General features: G+C 38.2%; 1 protein-coding gene across 5 annotated transcripts in view; it reads left to right on the top strand.

The window, feature by feature from the left end:
* Positions 1-20,029, top strand: part of CDK14 (cyclin dependent kinase 14) — a 319,714-nt gene that overhangs the window by 71,469 nt on the left and 228,216 nt on the right. For all 5 annotated transcript variants that reach the window (XM_061468433.1, XM_061468436.1, XM_061468437.1 and 2 more), the window contains one exon: positions 14,557-14,802. In XM_061468433.1, the coding sequence (XP_061324417.1) occupies positions 14,557-14,802 (246 nt within the window). The remainder of the gene's footprint in view (positions 1-14,556; positions 14,803-20,029) is intronic.

Here is a 20,029-nt window from a genome sequence, read left to right on the forward strand (position 1 = left end):
GGTGAGTGCTGCGTACTTTATAAAGATCAAGATCTTTGTGTGGTTCAGTTTTGTAGTGAGTCTGAGGTCTGTCACAGTGTCCTTTATGTCTCTGACTCCAGATAGAAAGAGCTCTACATAAACAATATATATTATGTAACGATATATAATATATATATATCATATATACATAATATAACAATAAATCCCTAAAACCAAGCACACACAGAGTTTTTTAACGTTTTCCCCTCACACTGTAAGCTTGAGTGGGCTATTTGAAAAATTGACCTCTGAGAAGGTACTCTGTCTTGGGCAGGCAGTTCTGGTTCTCCCAGAGACAAGAAAATGGAAAACCATTAGAAGGTTCTGTCTCGGCCACGGTGCAGGTGTACCCTGCAGTTGATCCCAAAGGGTAACTGATATGGGCAGTGCAAGAGCAAGCCACACAGCTCTGCTGGGTTCCCACTGCTGAAGGTAAGAGATTATTTTGACTTTCCAGGGAAATCCTTGCATGGTGCTAGCTACCACTGAGCTTTTGCCTCATGCAGGTTTCAGCCGCTGCCCTGGGATGACCTGTGTGGTCGGTAGGAATTTGTTGGGGGTGAGAACTTGCTGGGTGAGTACCCAGGCAATGCTTGGCCTGGGTCGGGTGAGGCTTCAGGCTGTCATATTCGATGACTTCTGTGTAAATGTGATAGTAGATGTGCCCTTAAAGGTCATAGGAGCTGCCAAGCAGATCCAGACAACTTTGTTCGGGTTACTCCTGTTCGAAGTCTTGGCGAGGCAAAAATACTCAGCTGTCAGGCAGTGTTATGTATTTGTAAATTTTTTGTAAATTGGGTTTGATAATACTAGTGTTAATTTTTCCTAAATGTTTCAGGTACTGATACAATGATAATTACAGCTTACAAACCATGTTGAAATGGAGTAGAGTATTGTAGCAAACACTAATTGAAACAACAGAGAGACTGTGATACCAGTGCTCCAAAGCCTGTTTCCGAGCTCAAAAAAAATATAGCTGGTGTTCTTTATTCTGGAAAAACAGGCTAAGTATTACATTTTCTTAGTCTGAGTTCCCTTAGGTAGGTCCATACAGGCTTTCAACATCTTTGATTAGGCTTTTTTTTGATACCATGGCAGGTACATGAATGAAAAATCGGTTACTTAAGGAACATACTCTTAGGGACTTTATCTTTTTTAATTCTCCTGTCACAATGTTAATGTCAGAACAACTTCTCCCAGCAGCAGGTCCATCAGTTATGAGGTGCTTCTTCCATGTACATGATGCCTTTTGGGTTTTGGTGTAGTTCGGTAAATACCTTTCCGTGACTTCTTTTTGCTTTTGAGATAAGTGTATTGTATATTGTCAGAATTGTTGATTAAATGCATCTCTTTTGCATGTGGCATATTTTTCACTGATATCCTCAATTCTACTGCCTGATTTAAAACTACATATAATTCTGGATTTAGCAATTTAGCAAAAAACAAGTAGTGAAATAGTAACTTAGCATAGTGCTGGATGTTGAATTCGGGGGAGTGAATTTGTACTGTAAGGTTTTTGAATCAACAGCATGAACAGATAATTTTTCCACTGTAAAAGTATCTTTCAGACTTCTCCCCCTATTGCTGGTGAACTGAAGCAGTATTGTGATTCTGCACTTTTGCATATCATGTTCCTGGTTGGCTTTGAAGTTCCTGTGTGAGTTCTGGACTAGCCCACAGAGGACGCAGAAGCAAGGAGTTTTATCTCTTATTGTCACACAAGCTGCTGGTGTGCCAGCCAGAAATGGTGTGAAAAGTGTGGGTGGAGATTTTTGATTTATTTTGTAAAAATTTTCAGAATTTATTACTGAATTTGGAGAAGTTAATGCTACAGTACAACTTGCTGTCTCATTCTGCTGCTGTTGCAGCTTCTGGTTGAAAAAGATTTGTGATAAACTTCAGCTAGATGTTAAGCTAGTAGCAAACATCAGCAAGAGAGCTTTTGAACTAGTCTGTATAGTTGTATCCTGGAAATTGTATAGAATTAATGTTAGTTATATTTCAGTTTTGCTGTGTCGGATGTTTGTAATTTAATATTAAATGGCATACAGCTTACCTGAAGAGGAAAATACAAAATGTTGCCAAGTTAGCAGTGAGGAAATAAAACCAGTAGGAAAAAGCATAGTGCCTGTTTATTGTGAAAGACCAGCTTAATTTAATTCATTTCTGATGTTTTTCGGTGTAAAGGCTTAGTAAGTTTGAGTATGTTCTCGCCCAGTTTCTTAAGTCTTTGTGTAAGTGCAAAGAAAATGTATTTAAACCTGTAGGAAATCTGTGTAACATATGCTTGCTTAGACTTCCCTGTAAATAGTGGGGGTTTTAACGAACAAATAGGTTCTATTGTTAAATATTGCTATAGAAATGTTATATTAATGTCATGCAGAAGAGTTGTCTTGAAAAGTTCTGTAGTTGAGTGTGGTTGATTTTGCTGCTGCCTGGGAAAGTGGTGGAACCACCACCCATAACTTTCAAGATGGCAAGGAATTACCTGTATTTGGCAAAATAGTCCAGATGCATAAAATTGTATAGCTATAAAATATGGTTAAACTGCTGGTAGGCAGCTGTGCAGGAAAAGGCATGCAAAATACTTGCAGTCAGTCTCAGGTTTGTGAAGTATTTTTATGAGAAACTTAAGGTACTGTAAGGATGGAGGATTTACCCTTATGTTCTAACCTTAATGATATGATTTTCGACCAATTTGATTCTTGGGATTTGTTGTTAAAAGTGATTCAAATGAACTCACAGCTTTGGAGGTGCAAATTCACCAACTGCATAAGGCTTGGCTGTTTTGTACTGTTACAGCTTTTTCTTTAGAATTGATTTTAAGGACAGTTAGAAGTCTAATGCAACACATCTTTTTGCTCGAACGCATCAAAGCAACAGCTGCGATTTTCACTTTTCTGTCAAAATACCCAGTTTTTTTGAAAATTAAGCATTAACTCTGTGCTGTTCATAAAATTCTTGGTTTAAAATTACAGTTGTCCTTATGATGAGCTCTCCTCACTATCAGTTTGAAACGTCTCTGGTTTAGGTTTTATGCGTCTTTGCGAGAAAAGATATACTGGAGTGTTCTTCATATTCTGAGTCAGGAGACATAGAATCAACTAGTGATGGAAAAGAACTTCAAGATCATCAAGTCCAGCCATTATGGTATGCTTGCAGAAGTCCTACCATTTTTTTTTCAGTGTAGCACATTACATAATGAGAAGCAAATTTTACCATGCTTCCGTGCACCTTTTTGATTTGAAACTTACTGTGCTACTGCAAGCCTGGCAAACCTGCAGTAGCTGATAGAAAATTCCCCAAAGACTTTTCATTCAATTCTTATAGAATTCAGTAGCCAGGTCATTTATCTGAAGAGAAAGAAAGGAAGAAAGGAAAAGAAGAAAAGAGAGAGGTTAGGTGTATATGAGATCCAAACACAGAGAAGGACTCTCTTCTTTTAATTGTGAAGCTGGACTTGTCATCCTTGTCTGAACTCTCAAACTTCCATCAAAGACAACAATGGCAGAAAGGTTGTGGATGGCTGTTATTAAGATTTCTGGGAGACTGATTTGGAATATAGGTTATTCAAATCTCTCTATAATACTTGCACAAGAGAATAATGACAAAGTTTTTCTGCCTATACCTTTATACTGTGCCGATTTGATAGAGGATACCTTGTCAAATTCAGTGGTTTGGAAGATAACATGTAAGGGAGCAGATCTAGAATTGCTCAGCGAGCTTGTCTTTCCTTGTGACATTGATCTGCCTTGGAAGCTGTATTTCTCAAGCTGTAGGTTGTTGAGCTCAGCGATAAAGCACCTCAAAGGAGATTTCTTTCTTGGTAGTAGAATGAAACTTTGAAATGCATTAGCAGAATTAAGTGAAGAACTCTCATTACCTAGTTTTTCACTTTAGCAAAATAGTAAAAGTAGTAAAAAAGGAATCTCGAAAGAGAAGGAAGGAAGGAAAGAAGAAAAAATGCAGAAAAGAGGGAGGGAAATGTTGTGTGTTTGTCTGGCTTTTTTAATGAAGGAATTGGTTTGAATGAAGGAAGAAGAGCCAAGCTAATTTACCATACTAGCCTTGAATTATTTCTCATGAAGCACTTTCTAAGGGTCTACTGAAGATACTGTGAGACTCTCATTCATTTGTAAAGGGTGGTACATCATACTGCTTCAGTGTGGTGAACATTGTTGTCATACCTGACAGAAGGTGGTTGTAAAACTTCTGCCTGCAAATGTAAGTATTTCGCAAAGGTGGTTATGTAACCTGCCCCTTTCCTCTTTTCTTTTTATAAGAAAAGCGTGCTTCAGAAGATATCTGAAGGTTGGTCTTGAGTTCTTAAACTATCCTGTCTGACTTTTCAGTCTGAAACAGACTCTCTGGCTCATTGTAACTATAAACTAAGTTTTTATATCATCACATCTCATTGCTTTCGTCTGACTTCAGTATCACCAGATAAAAGAATTTAGTTGACTTCTCAGCTGAGTAGTTGGCCTTAAGTCTTTCAGTGTCAGTTGCATGATCAGACCTGACCAATGGCATTATTTTTGTTGCAGTCCCTGCTTGTAGGAGAACAGCTCTTGTTTTAGAAGCAATTGATGATAACTGTGAAGGAATCGGGAGACTTGCCATGGATAAACAAAGGAGCCTAAAGGAACTAAATAGAGCCTATTTTCAAGGCATGGAGTTGTTTACCATTTATTTTCTTAAAAACCTTACCAGCAGCTTTAGAGTTTAGCAAGAATAGGCATTTTGCTGTCAAGTCTCTCAAGATTTCTCACACTTGAACATGGCAGTGGGAAGACTTACTGCATTTATGGATAAGCCTTTGATAACTTCATGATCAGAGGGAGTGTTGGAGGCTAGAATAAAATTATAAACCTTTAAATTGAGAATGGCTTAATATAATGTTCGTACAAAACTACTAATAATGCACTTATGGAAAGAAAACTGTATAAACTTGTACTGGCACATGTAGCCATCTGTTGGAGCAGGAGGCTGATATGGGAAAGGGCTTGAAAATATTTTTTTAATCTTTATTTTTAAATGCTGTTCATATGGTTACAGAGAGGGATAGACAACAGATAACAAATGGGTAACTAAGTAAAAGAGTGTAGAAACCACCTGTCACAGTTTCATGGGAGAGTGTTTATGTTCAGACACTCTTCTCCACCGCTTTGCTGGTTACCAAGGAGTTGTTGCCTCGTGCCTGGTATTGGTAGCCCCCTCTCACACACCAGCACCTCCGCTGATCTTCTCCTGTGTCCTCCTGCTTGGTCTATTGGAGGAATGACCCTCCTGCTTTTGGATGCAAGTCTTGAACCAGGTTAATGGAAGCAGCAGCTTGGTTGTAATAGGAGGAGAAGCTTAAATGCTGTATGATATACCACTTTGTGGCAAACCTGAGTGTAAAAAGGAGGAATTTATTAGCCAGGCTTTATTGCTAACACAGTTACTGTCTTTTTGGACATAAGTACAGAAATAGAGCAAAATGCCCCTTTAGGTCAGCACTGTTGAGTTTCTGTCTCTTTTCATGTATGTTACAGCCTGTCAGGACTTCTGCATGACCTTTATCTGAGACCCTGTCCTTAGGTGACTCCTTCTGAAAACTGTTGTCACAGAACAGGGTATTGCTTTGGGGGCATATGTAGGCTATTATATACCTAAAATCTTATTTGTGTTCTCTTTAAAATGAGACCTTTTTTCCAGTGAGGAGAGGAACATCAACTTCAGTGAACTGAAAACTCACTTTTCTGAAGTTGGGCTGTGCTATGAACAGGAAAAAAATACTAATTTTAGAAATGCTCAGCTCCACCTTGCTGTGTCCAAGGCGCATACAATAGTGTGCAGTAATTCCTGAACTGCAGGACTGTGCTTGGTTCAAGAAAATGTGTTCATATTTAGGTATCAATTTAGCAGAATAGATATGTGCTGTATTGCAGGTCTGGTGAGGGGAGTGGTGTTGAGAGGAAAGAGTTGTATAACCACTGTCCATAATAACTTCCTGTATAAAACTTTGGTTTTCCTTGGTTCAGATGTTTGAACTTCCTTTCAAAATTGTATAATCTTGGGATTCCTACTCCAGATCTCATCAGTTGGCCTTTCTGTGAGAGTGACTAGTTTCTCACTTGGCAGTTCACCACGGACATTTCATCTGCTCATGGAGTTCAGTGTTTCAGACAAACACAGAGAATTAATATCAGAGCTTCCAGTTCAAAAATTCTTCCATCTGGCACTTCAGTGACCTTTTTGTATTTGCCTTCCATATGACAGAGACAGTTGGTTTAACATCAGCTTCAATTTTAGAAATAAAACATCCATTTTGGGAGAGTGCCTTTGAAATGGGCTGTGAGAGATATATGAATAAGTTTGTGCTAGATACAGAAAGGAGCATATCTCCGGATACTATTTTCAGTCTCTGAGCTCTATTTTCAATTTCATTTGTTAGTTGATAGCTAGCTTTGCTAGTAATCTCTGTATCCAAGTAAAGTTCAACAAATACTACCCAAGAATGTGAATTACAGTTCTGGGATGCAGTTGATCCTGTTACCCCTGGAGGTTACCAGAGGGGAAACAACAGGCCATCAGGACAGGAGAAGAAATGTCTTAATGTACAGTTATTTTTAACTCACATATTTCCTCCCTCCCTCTCTGACGGTTACTCTATTTCTTGTCCTTTCGTTCCCCCCTCACTCCCCTATATTTTTTTTGTCTCACGCAAGCTCTCTTCCTGCTCCGTTTAGCTGTGCCCGTCAAAGATTCAAACCAAAGTGCTGGTGATTGCAGGGAAGGGTGAGTGTTGAAGGACCTCTTTCAAATTTGGGCCTGATTGCAGTAGTAGGTCTAGTATGAACTCGCTGGTGATGTCATACAGCATTACATGCTCTACTTCCCTTTCACAATTTTATTCGCTCCCTTACCTCATCACTTGTTCTTCCTTGATCTTTTCCTTTCTCACCAATTGAGCTCTCCTCTTGACCTGTTCGTGTTTCTGCTTGTGAATGCAGCAGTCTTTTGTTGACCCTGTCTTCTCAGTGGAAAAAAGAAAGAGCTGCCCTAAAGCTTTGTTCTGCAATGAGAATGATTCTCCAGATATAGTTGCGTTTTTATTTTAGACAAAGTTGCTTATAATACTCCAGAACATTCCCAAATTGTGTTTTATAAGTAACAAATGTCAAATTCCAGTGCTGCCAGAATCTGCAGATAACTCGTGCAGTTCTCAATTGCCATGGAACCAAAGCACAGTAGAAAACAACATGCATATAAAAGATAATGGAAACTCATATCCAGATAGGATTTTTTTTTCCATGAAAATTAATGTTGGCCTTATGCTCTCAACAGTTCAGGTGCTGGGTTAGCAGTCACTTGACTGTTTATGATTTTTTCTTTATATCTCTGTCAGCTAAATACAAGTGCTAAGTCTCATTCTCTGTAATAATGAGGTTGTTGTGCTACCTTCCAGAGGGCTTTGGCTTTACAAATTATGATCTATATCTTCATAACATTTCACTTAAAAAAGCCCAAGTGCTTTACAAAGTTAATTAGTGCTCCCACTTTCTGCTTGTAATAGGGGCAGGATCATTATTATGAACAGAAAAATGGGATTGTGGAGAGGTTAAGTGACTTCCTTACTTCAAGTGACTCAGTAGTTTTATTTTTGCTAAATCTTGGATTTCCAGGTATTAGGCCCTTTCCTGCTGCTTCCAGAATGGTGCAAATGGGGTGAATTCAGATGTTTTCTTCTGATTTTTCAGTAAGAATTTTGGATGTTCACTCTGTTATTTAGCCAACTCACCACTTTTTACTAAGATGTACACAGTAACAATGAGTGGTAGAAAATTGTAGATGGATATTTTACATCAGTTCATAGGTAATGGATGACCAAAGTAAACACTGGTAGGATGTTAAATGTAGAAATTAAAAAGCAGATAGAATGCATCTTCCTGAAAGATGTGAAGAAGTTCAGAGTAGTTTACACTATACAAACATATTTTTTTCTTCCTTGTAGTAGGATGTTTGGTCTATCATGCCAAAGTTGATGGTTCTTTGTTACTGAGGATATCTTTATTAATCAGAATAAATTCCACTGATACAGGACAGGACTTTTACTAAGTAGCTTAACAGATGATAAATTCAGGGGACATTCATGACTGTCTTAAAATTCATGAACCATAAGAGCTATAAATTAGTTACTTAAGTGATCACTCTTACCTCTTTTAGTGCTATGTTACTTTAAACAGTAAATTACTTAATCCAGCAATCTTTAATTCTAAAAATCCTGTTTGTTTGGGATCTCTTAATTTTGGTGACAGTGATGAAGTAAAAGAAATCTTGCATTGAAACTGTATTAAAATAACTACATTTGATCAACATATATATATATATATATATTTTATATCAATCCCAGATGCAGATTAAGGAGTATTGCTTGAAACGCTATAAGGTGATTCAAAGAGACATCTTTATTTAGAAATGGTTCCATGAATGGTTATACAGATTTTCATTCGTTTAATGGGGCTTATTATGGACTTTATGCATGGAGCAAAAATACAGTTCTTGTGATTTGAGTCTCTTAACTTCAGCAGTAGTCTTTATGGGAGCAAATCAGTTATTTGCAAACATTGTCTTGAGATATGATAAATACTGTGATGTTAGGATGGGGTTTGTAAGAAACTGTAGCCCAGAGATCCATGCTGACATAATGATGACTAAGCCTGTTTATCAGAAAGCAGTGTTGGGATCTTAAATTGATTGTGAGACTGGGTAGGATAAAAGGGGAAAAAAAGACTGTCCCAGCTCTTTTGTTGTCTTCCGATTCTGATCAGCAAGTGAGAAAGCTGCAAAGTTTACACTATGTTATGCTTTTTTGTGGTTCTAAGATTTGGAACTTTGAAGTGTCCTTTCTGTAGTGTTCTCAGTGTGTGGTAATGGTTCTTTTTACTTTAAATAAATAAAAATCACATAGAGAAACACTAGAGTAACTTTTAATACCAGATGCGCTAAGTTTTGTGGGGCTGCTTTTATTTTGAATTACATTGGTATAATCTGTGATATCTCAAGTAATGTTGGAATTACATGAATATTCTGATTTTCTAGATAAGTCCTCCTTTTGCTATTTCTTTCAAAAGCAGAGAAGAGCTCTTCATGCAACTGCAAAGTGGCTGTTTGTGCTGAAGGTTTGAAGTGGCAAAATCACTTCTGTCTCATCATCTCTCTTTTTGACATACCTTTTTAGTTGAGACTGAATAAACAATTATGGAAAAAAATTAAAAAGTGGGTGTACTTCAGTCATCAGATGTGGAGAGTGTATGAGATACCAGTGGTTGCTCTGGTGACTACTTGGTATATTGGTGTACTGTATGGCAGCAGAGTGTGAAACAACTTGGGGAAATACAGTTGTGTATTTAATGTTAATATCTTTATGTTCATGGAGAGGTGCTTCTGTTGGACCATACCTGGGATGCCAAGCATCCTTTCTCCAAGGCTGGGGTCGGGGACTCTCAAGTACTAATACTGTTACCACATTGGGTAGGAGCAGTCATTGTTATTTTCAGATTAAATCCTTTCCCATGAAGACACCAAGTCCCTGGACAGTTTCTGAGTGCTGCTTTGGAAGTGCGTTTCCAAACAGCAACTTCAAACACAACCCCCCCCCCCCCCCCCCAAGTATCGGTAGGACCACTCTGTTCTCTGGAGAAGGGCAAGACTCTGTCTAAGGGAGATTGGGCGTTGGAGTCTAGTTGCAGTTTTCCAGGACTTTCACCTTGGAATCAAAGCCGAGACTTGGGGGATGAATGCCCTACATGTAAAGTTCTCTTGTGGAGATGCATGGAATGCATGCACACCATTGCCATGGTTTGGTTTTGCCTTTTTTCCATGTAGGAAAAAAAAAAGAAAAAAAAAAATTAGTCATCTGTCCCTTGTCCCTTCCCCTCTGACACTGCATTCTCCAACATCTGTTTTTCAGCATGATTCTCTGAGGTACTGCTGTTGGGATTCCTGCCAGGTGGGAACTTAAGTGGCAGAAAGCAGCCATACCCCCTCTTAAATTTCATGTCTTGGGCCACCTAAATGCCCGAGTCAGAGGTGGTGAATTGGCCAGTGACTTCCCTGAGCCTTTACTCTCTGATATGAGATTTGGAAGGATGGTAATGTCCGCTTGAACAATCCTTACATGACAGTTTTTTACTGTATTGCCCGTTCCACTTGTAATCATCTGTTGTTTTAAATGTATTATGTTGATTGGCCTAGTTTTAAATCTTGTTTACTATAAAGGAGAAAGCATAAACAAAGATCCTCTGCTCTCCATATAAGATCTCCTGTCAGAAATACCTCTTCTGAAAGTGGTAACTGTGATTTCATTGCACCACTTTCAAAAGCCAGATAGTTTCTGAAATAGTTTGTGCTTCTGAAAGTTAAGCTTTGAATGCAGGTTGTGGTGGGAGAATGGCAGTAACTCCTGAAGGCTAAAGAATCACTCAAAGTGTTGACATACCTGAGTGTTTACTTGTATGATGAATTTTATTAAAGAAGCAATAATTAAAAGTGCTTAATGGCTCATACTGTTTGATAGACAAAAGTTTCTTTAAATGGGTATCACTTTCATGGTGAAAAATTCTTGCCTCCTCTTTCCCTTGATTGTATTTTATAAAGCATAATTGTCATCTTGTTAGTTGAGAAACCCAGATATCACCTGTATTGTCTCTACATACATTTGAGGTAAGAATCTGTAATAGTTAAGGTGCCATTAATCACATTGTCATGTAGCAACAGTTTTAGACCATGGTGGCGTTTACAGCACCTCAATGAGTGTCTGGGCTCCACTGTCTTAGGTGCAGCATCACATAGATTCATAGAACAAGGGTAAGGAGGGGTGATGAATTGTACAGATTGACTTCCTATATGTCATGAGCTCTTAAACTTGTTCAACTTTTTTCATTTGCTCTGGTAACTGTAGATAAAGCAAATATTCAACAAAAACATCTAGTTTTAAGGGTGTACTGGCAAGAGATAATTTCTAGTACTTTCTGGATTGTAATTTTCAATGAAGTGCATGAGGGTTGTACTGTGTGTAAAATCAGTAAAATAATAGCCCCCACTCTGAAGAACCTATGGCTTATGTAGGTAAAAGAGATGAAAAAGGGGCAAAAAGAAAGGTCCTGTCTTAGAGATGGCAAAATTCTGACTAGCCCAGACTATCAAATAGGAGCATCTAGAAGGGACTGAAGATGAACCTGTGTCCTTTGTGACAAATATTGCACTTTAACTGAAAAATGGTCCTTACTCTTACACAAAAAGCTGAAAATAAGAGAGTGGGTTAGTCTTCTCCTGACTACCAGCAAGGAACTTGCAGGTGGTGAGCAGTGGTTTACCAGTCTAAAAGCTTCTGATGCCAAGTATTTGTGTATATCATTTGAGAGGCTGAAATTCATAAGTATCCCTTTTGTTATGTAGTACAAAAGAAAGATGATACTGAAAAAGGATGAATTAATTTAATAGAAATAATCAAACTTCCTGAAAGTGATCTGGTCTTGATGGTGAAATCTAAGATCATTTGTATGCTCAGGCAGACCTCCAAAATACATTGTGCATCGGTCTTTCTCAGTACACTGTTGCTTTGTTGCATGATAAGTTACTATGGAGTAATTTCTACTATTAGCTTTAGCACAGGAGTGTCAGATCAGCATGCCCACTGCGCAGGGGCAAAGGCAAGGATATTGTGGTAGCTTAGCTCTTGCTGATGGAGGGAAACCTGAAATTACCACAGAGTTTACTGCAGTCTTAAGCTGTGTTTTAGACCTGCTCCTTTCAGATTTCACAGAGCAGAGTTTCAGCACAAAGTTGGGCTTGACCTGTCAATGACAATGTAAAACAACTGCTTAAATATTGTTTATCTTCAGAGTTTTATAGACAGGGCAGACAGATTGGAAATGTGTACACTTGTCCTGGGTTCAGCAGTAGCAGTCATACTCATTTGCTGTTGTTGAGTAACACTTAAGAACAGCAAAAGGTCAGCTCTCTTGCCTGTGGTCAGTGGTCATTTTGGAAAGAATGTTTTATTTCTGCTAGGGAACTATTGATGTAGGCAAGAGAGAAGTGATGAATGAAACCCCTTGCCGGCACTGGCAGGAGAAGTGCTGCAGTTGCAGAGCAGGCACAGGAGCATGGGGAGCAGCCCCTGCTTTTTCACTTCTCTGCAGTGTTCAGTCTTTTCCTCTAGTGATGCTGGTGTTTAGCCCGTGCATCCGCGGCTTGACATCTGAGTGGGGGGCTGCTGTACATCTTGGTTTTAGACATTAGAAGATGATTGTGGGATTTTCATCCTACTGCAGATTCAGTCTAGTGACCTGAAGGTTAAAGTGTCTTCCTTCAATATCTAAATCCAAACTCTTACTGCTTCCAGTAGAGATGATCAATAGCATGTCTTGCATTTTTAAATGCAATGCTTGCTTGGCCCACGTTAGAGCTAGACATGGGGATTTTCCAGTGGAAAAAGAAACTAGAAGGAGCAATCATGGCATTATTATCTATAGTTTGTTTATAACTGTGGATTCCAAACATTTTAACCAGCTACAAGTCGCCTTTGATAATTTGAAAGGAAGCCAAGTATAGCTTTTTAACCTTTCCTCCATACGTCCTGCCCCTGTTTTCTAGATCATAGGCTTTCATAGGCTGAATAATACTTACTGATTTATTTGCATCCATGTTAAGTGAAAATGAAAGCACTGCTATTTTAATGATAATTTCAGCTTACATTATGTTAAAACACCTTTCTTGGTAGATGGCATTGCAAGAACATGGATCTGGAGACAGTGGGCAGTATGTGGGTGCTTGTCTGTGCATCTAAGTTGTTTTAGGGAAAAGAAGCCTATTAATTTTACAAGAAGGCTAATTAAAAATTCTTTGTGCACCAGTTCTTTATCTTTTCTCTCTGAAGTAATAGACCAAAATTATATAATTGCCTTCATTTTGGCCTGAGAGGGATTGAAGGGGGGCTGTTCCTTTTTCTCAGTTAAATGCTGGTTAAATTTTAGTCTTAGGAAAACCACTGTAATGAGAAGAAATGTGAGCCCTTGTAAAGCTAGTAATGTCCTTCATTAGAGTTGACCTGGTGTATGATTGTTTGGCCAGATGGCACTGTGGAGGAAATGTACTTTAAATTTTTAATGTGCAAAAGAAATCTTTGATCTACTGTTACAGTGGATCATCAAACCCACAAAACATAAAAACCATGAGATGTAGTCACCCAGAATTTCTAGAAACAGTTGAAGTAAGTTGGATATTAAGGCACAGTACTCCTCCAGGGGAATAACAAAGAATAATTTATTGAAGGTGTTTGTATTGGATACACTTTGCGTTATGGGGAAGGAGTCCTGATTAAACGGTAATGGTAAATGCTTCTTTTTCTTATTTGATGTTAACTATTTTATGACAGCAAGTGTTCCAAAATGCTTTGATTGTAGGTGTTTGGATGGAACATCATGCTTCTTTCATTTTATGTATGTGAACAATGCAGCTGATAGCAAATTAACACTGTCTATCCTTAAATACTTGAAAACATTATGGAAAAAGTACATTTCAGGTTCTTTTGATTTGCCTTATGATTTAAGGAGCCTCTTGGGACTGCCTGCATCACACTTCATAGCTTTCCCTGTAGCCTGAAGGCTAAAATTATTTCTTTTCTTCCCAAGTAAAAGTTGAGTCTCTTATGGGTGAGGCCTTGAATACAACACCCCACCAACCGTGCAATTTAAAAATAATGTCTTATATGTTGGTATGTATTAACATGAAAAACCAAAATGTACATTACTGGAGTATATAAACTCACTCATTTAGCTCTTTCGAACTAGCAATAGTATATTTTGGTATCTCAAGCAGCAAGTTGTAGTCTTTGAGGCTTGGCAGAGTCATACCTCACAGTAACAAAGAACTGAACTTCTGTGCTTTAGTGTGTCATTAAGCTGCAGTCTCACGTTTCAGTGCCTGGGAACTGATTTACTTGTTTGATTTTCTGAGGCATATAGTAATAATAATAATAATAATATTTTATAAGCATTATTTAAAAATGCAGTAATATACCGGCATTGGGTCTTTGGCAGGCCAGCACTGAAGTGTGCACACAAACTACCATCATTTATTTTAGTTTAGTCTCATCCAGTTTTAAATAAATGGAAATCAATACTGCTTGCGGTTATCAGTGGCTATCTTGGAGAAAGAGGTGACGTGGTAAGACCCCATTGTACAAAAAACCACAATGTATGAATTTTATGTAAATTCCTCTTTTGTCTTTCTTTTTCAGGATCTTTTAGTATAGTTTGAAAATACAGGCTATTTATTGTTATGACTGTGGTGTGTGCCCCTATGTAAAATGCATCCCTATGTAAAATGTATGTGTTGTTTGCAATTTTAATATAGAAACAGAAAGCGAATGCTTCTGAAGTCGAATGCCGTTTTGATGCTGGCTGATGTATTGACGTGGACTTTAAGCCTTGGATTGACATGGACTTTAAGCCTGTTAGAGGCAATGAATGCTCTTTTTTCTTTCAGATATGTGTCACAAAGATGTCTACACGGAACTGCCAGGGAATGGATTCAGTGATCAAACCTCTGGATACAATTCCTGAAGATAAAAAGGTCCGGGTTCAGAGGACACAAAGTAGTTTTGATCCATTTGAGAAACCAGCTAATCAAGTGAAGAGGGTTCATTCGGAGAACAATGCTTGCATTAACTTCAAAACTTCATCTGCAGGAAAGGAGTCACCTAAAGTCAGGCGGCATTCCAGCCCCAGCTCTGTAAGTGCACAGTCCTCACACTGGCACGCGTACCACATGGTGGAATTAATAGCACTAGAGAAACGTTTTCTTGTTTAGGAAGGAACTGATTACTTGGAAACAAACCAAAAAACTTATGGCTGCTATAAAAGATGTTTCCCATATATATTTGTACTGCTGTGTATAAAATGGAATAAGAAAATAGAATTTGAAAATGAATATATTTTTACATTCCTCTCAAATATTCGCTAGGGTGTCTTACGGGATTCCTAAGCAATTTCCTCTCCTGATCCTGGTATGGCATTACAGCTGCTCTAATGTTTATGTTGCAAATTTTGCAGAGGGTTGCTTATTTGTGAAGAGCAATTCTTCCCCATGAAGTTTAGGAAACCATATGAATTGCCTGTTTTATTTTTAGATTTAGGTTTTAAAGAAACAGATCAGATTTGACAGATTTTGTTTACACTTTATCTTTTTAAAATCAAGTAGTAAAAATAACGCTTATTTCCATCTCAGAAACTTTGTGTGCATGAGAGAGAGAGGAGAGAGAAACAACTGAGAAGGGTTTGGCAACACATCATCATTGTTGTATTATTCTCAAGTATTTTGAAAGAAACTGGAGAAATAAAATGTCATATCTTGCATGAATAATGCCCAGAACAGGTTTCTCCCAAAAGTCCTTCAAATTATTGAAAAGCTATTTCTGTTATGCTTTGCCAAGGAAAATCCATAATAATGTGACCTTTGAGTTGAATACTAAGGGATCTAAGCAGAATGGATCTAACACTTCAAATCTTAGTTGGCGAGAAATGCTTTAGAAGGTTGATTGCCTCTTCTTTTTTCTTTTCTTCTTTTTTTTTCTCCATCTTCTGGACAACTTCTGTCCTCCCTACAGAAGTTTGACTGAATCGTGTCAGACTTATAAGAAGAAATGACAGAGCTTCATTTTCTGTAGATGAGCTTTGTTTAACCCATGTGATTTTACCGGTAAGATGTCAAGCCTCCAGGGGACCTTCCTTTTTAGAAAAGGTTACATTTTAAAATGTAACCATCTGTAGCAAAAACAAATCTGCTTTTTCATCATCACCTGGCATTATATAGCTGCTGCCAAAGATGTCTCTGGTGTGTTCCAGATGAGTCTGTAACAAGCAGTTCTTGCCATAAAACTTTTACAGTCATTAAGGTATGGATGGGGTGATTTGCGCTGTGCATGATGTCTGAGTATTGTTTGGCACCACCACCACTCAATTTAGATGGCTTTTTTTTGTAAGTCTTCCCTGAAGTGTTTTTGTATTAACTCACTTCCCATCTCTGATGTTCTTGTTCCTCTTAGAAGTTATTATTTCTGTTAATGCTTTATTAACTTATTTTCTATTAAGACTCAAAGAATTTTAGTTGCTTTGTTTCCAGAATTTTGAAGTAAACTTTTTGAAACTGTGTTATTGGCATCTTGTACTTTTCCAGCAGACTGATACTCTACTTCATCCATTCAGTCTCATATGACCCCAGTATTTTTTTAATGTAAATGATGTTAATGCTTCGTCTCCTAGTATGCAGGTGGTTAGAGCCCTAGCTAAACATACACTTTTGTTAATCTTCTGTTATGGTGACTCACACAGACTTGCTGAGGACATCTTGTATTAAAGTAGGTGCATAGGAATTTCCTGAAATACAATTCTTATATCTCGACTTCCTTTAATTCTCCCTGATTTTTATAGCTCTGTTCAGTGAAGTCAGTTCTTCCTTCTGCTTTGAGGCATTGTTAGTAATTTTTGACTCTTCCTCGCAAGGAGTGATCCCAAGAGCACCTGGCAAGGAATAACTTGTGGAATAATGTTAGCATTCATGACGAGGAAGGTGGAAGAGTAGAAATTCACATCAAAAGGTGATTTTAGCCCTCTGATGAGTGCAGGTCACACCTGGTCCTGCCCAGCAGACTTAAGTTCTTATGTCCAAGGCAGAGGCTTATGATCAAGGCTTATGATCAAGCCACTCCCCTTCCTCCAGAGCCTGAATAAGCTGCCCCAGGCAGGAGGTGTAATGGTGCTCATTTCTTTCAGCATAGGTCTGTGTGGTTAGTTGCAGGAATTTGTCATTCTCTTTTTTTAAATTACACTTAAACTGATGAAGGGTTTTGAGTTTAATTTTTTTTCTAGTCCTGATGTATCGCAGATGTCCTTGCTACTTCTTCTGATCATTACTTTTTTTTCTTCCATTACAGAGGACTGCTGCGTATTCTTCCTAATTAAGTTAATACTTGATTCTCTGGAAGTTCTTCTGCTGAATAGATTATACGAGCCTCAATGGGCATTTCAGTTTCTGTAAATGCTCTTGAGCATGCTATGGACTCTGGCTTCTACTGGCTATAGTTGTGTAGTTGTGTTTCAGTTTTAGCTTTGCTTTCTGTAAGCTTTATTTGAAGATACTCTGAAAGATGTATGCTACCTTCAATCTGCACTTTCTATGCTTGATTAGTGGAGGGGCTGAATTAGAGATAGGCTTCTGTTTAGTCTCCTCCCTTTCATCATGTAAACTCCTCTGTAGCCATCAGGTGCAGAAGTGATGTCTTACAGAAGGTACATGGCTGAGTCTTGCGGTCTCTGTATCACTGCTTTAGCTCAGGTGAAAGTCCTTTATTTGTCTCAGAAATAACATTTTTCAAGAAGTGAGCTGAAAGACCTTGTTTATAGTTCCCTGTGCCATCAGCTTCTGTGTTGATTAGTTTCAGAAGCAGTCTTGGCATGCATCAGTTTCACTGTTTGGGGAAGATCACCAAATAATACTCTGCAGGTAGCACGTTACCCATTTTGTGTTTTTTGTGCCTTTGAAACGTGCTGCACCTTGTGATGAGAAGATTACATGCACACGCGCGCACACACACACACAGAGACACAGAGGCTGAGGAAGCGGGAGCTCCATGTTCCTGCCCACAGGTTGTCACTTGGATAAATCATTTGCTCTTGAACATAGAGTAATTTTCTGCAGTTAATGTCACACATCATTTCAACCTGGTAGAAATCCTGTGCAGTTAATTAGTGCAGTGGCATACAGACAGAAGTTTGTTTATAAGAACAAAAAAATAACATGTTAAGTTTTACACTTCCACCTGAGTCTTTCCACCTGACATTTACATACTCATTATGTAAGCCAGCTACATTGCATTGCGTTTTCTTCCCCTCTTTAATGTAAGAAAACATCTAGGGGTAAGATTTCCAAATTACTTAAGCTGATTAAAATTGGATGTTGTTATGGAATGAGATTTCCAGCACAACAAACTTAACCCGTTTCTCACATCAGAATAATGGGTAATACTCACCTTGGAGGTAGTGAAGTAGGTGTTCGCCTACCACCTATCAACCACTGTTAGAAGAGGGGAACTTGGCTTGGTAAACCTTTGCTCTGATCCAGACCAACACAACAGATATATGTATATATGTTCTGTACATGTAGCTATAGTTGCACGTACTTCTCTATCTGTCTGTATCTATCCCAAAAATCTTTTGCTGAGTCTTTTACCTACCAAGGGGAGAAATTTGCTTTTTTTCTTTCCTTAGCTGGACACAATAAAAAATGCAGAATTCAAAACTAAATTTATGGCAGTCTTTCCAAAATAACACTGGCTTTGAAAAACAGTTTGACTCTAATTCTCTGAAAGTTTATTTTGAGATCCACACTCTTTAGGCATGTCATTATTATTATTATATATTTTTCTCCAATGCCAGGTGAAGTTTTATTACATTCACTATGCACATTTTCTACACTATAGAATAGTACTTTTGCATTATACGTGAATAGAATTTGCAAGTTTTATGAGCTAGCGATCTGGTTGTCATGGTTTAACTCCTGCTGACAACTAAGTTCCACACAGCCACTTGCTCACTCCCCTTAACCCCCCCAAAGGTGGGAAGGGAAGGAGAGCTGGGGAAAAAAAGGTAAAAAACATGTGGGTTGAGATAAGAACAGTTTAATAATTGAAATAAAGTAAAATATAATAATAGTAATATTAACAACAATTATAGTAATAAGGAGACACAGAGAGAGTGGGAGGAATAAAACAAATAGAAAGGAAAAAAACCCAAGTGGTGCCCAATACAATTGCTCATCACCTGCTGACCAATGCCCAGCTCATCCCTGAGCAGTAATCAGCTCCTCCCAGCCAACTCCCCACAGTTTGTATACTGGGCATAATGTGCTGTGGTATGGAATACCCCCTCCTGACTGTGCTGCCTCCTGGCTTCTTGTTCTTCATTGGCAGAGCATGGGAAACTGAAAAGACCTTAGCAACAACTAAAACATTTGCTTGTTAACAACTTTATTCCCATACTAAATTCAAAACACAGCACTGTACCAGCTACTAGGAAGGAAATTAACTCTATCCCAGCCGAAACCAGGACACTTCAAGATTTAATTACACAGTGATAGGCATCAGTTTGTTCTCTTTTAATGGCTTAAGATTCATGTCAGAATTAAAATGCCTTGCTAAGGTATAAGTACTACCTTTCAGTTACTTTTTAAAAACTAAATGCATCAAAACACTAAAAAAACATTCAGATAAAAAACATTGGATAAGCAATGCTTTATTGTATGGATTCTGCCCTCTGTCTGGGAGAGCAGCTTCTCTTCTGTTTCTGTAACTTATATTAATATTCAGTCCTGTTCTATTCAACTTTCCTCCAAAAATGTGCAAGCAAAAAGCAAGAACTGATCCTATTAACACACTGTAAATCAGTTGTATAAGAAATCTAACTTTAAAGCAGACGCTGAAGTCAGAGATTTGTCTAAAAGTTAGGCATCGTTAGTGCCTGCCTAAACGCTTGGTGTGCTGTTCTTGCTTGTCTTCCTCTTCAGGTTACCCAACTGTCTCCAGTTTTAGGAACCTATTAATTACTAGAGTAACTGCATACTTCCTGTTTGATACTTTCTATTGAGGTAAGATAATTTCAGAGTTCAATGTAAAGAGTGGATCTTCCTTTTCTGGCACAAGGGAAGCTTTCATAATTGTTAACGTGAGGGATACACTTTAGATGATGAGGCAGATAAAATGTGGAGGTTGGTCCAGCTTCTGTGCTTTAGCAGCCTGGAGAACAAGTAAAGAGCTTTAAAAACTGCATCCAGCCCTTCCACAGAGTCATCTGTGGTCACTTCTGCTCAGATTGGTCTTAATTTATGACTGCATATTAAAAGGTTAGAAAGATGCAAGCAATAGGATGGATCAGATAGTGAGAGACCTGAGATTAAGGCTCAGTTT

Source organism: Pezoporus flaviventris, unplaced genomic scaffold, assembly GCF_033815535.1.
Source record: "Pezoporus flaviventris isolate CSIRO_AGI_PZ_B2104156 unplaced genomic scaffold, CSIRO_AGI_Pfla_v1 ptg000047l, whole genome shotgun sequence".
NCBI lineage: Eukaryota > Metazoa > Chordata > Aves > Psittaciformes > Psittacidae > Pezoporus > Pezoporus flaviventris.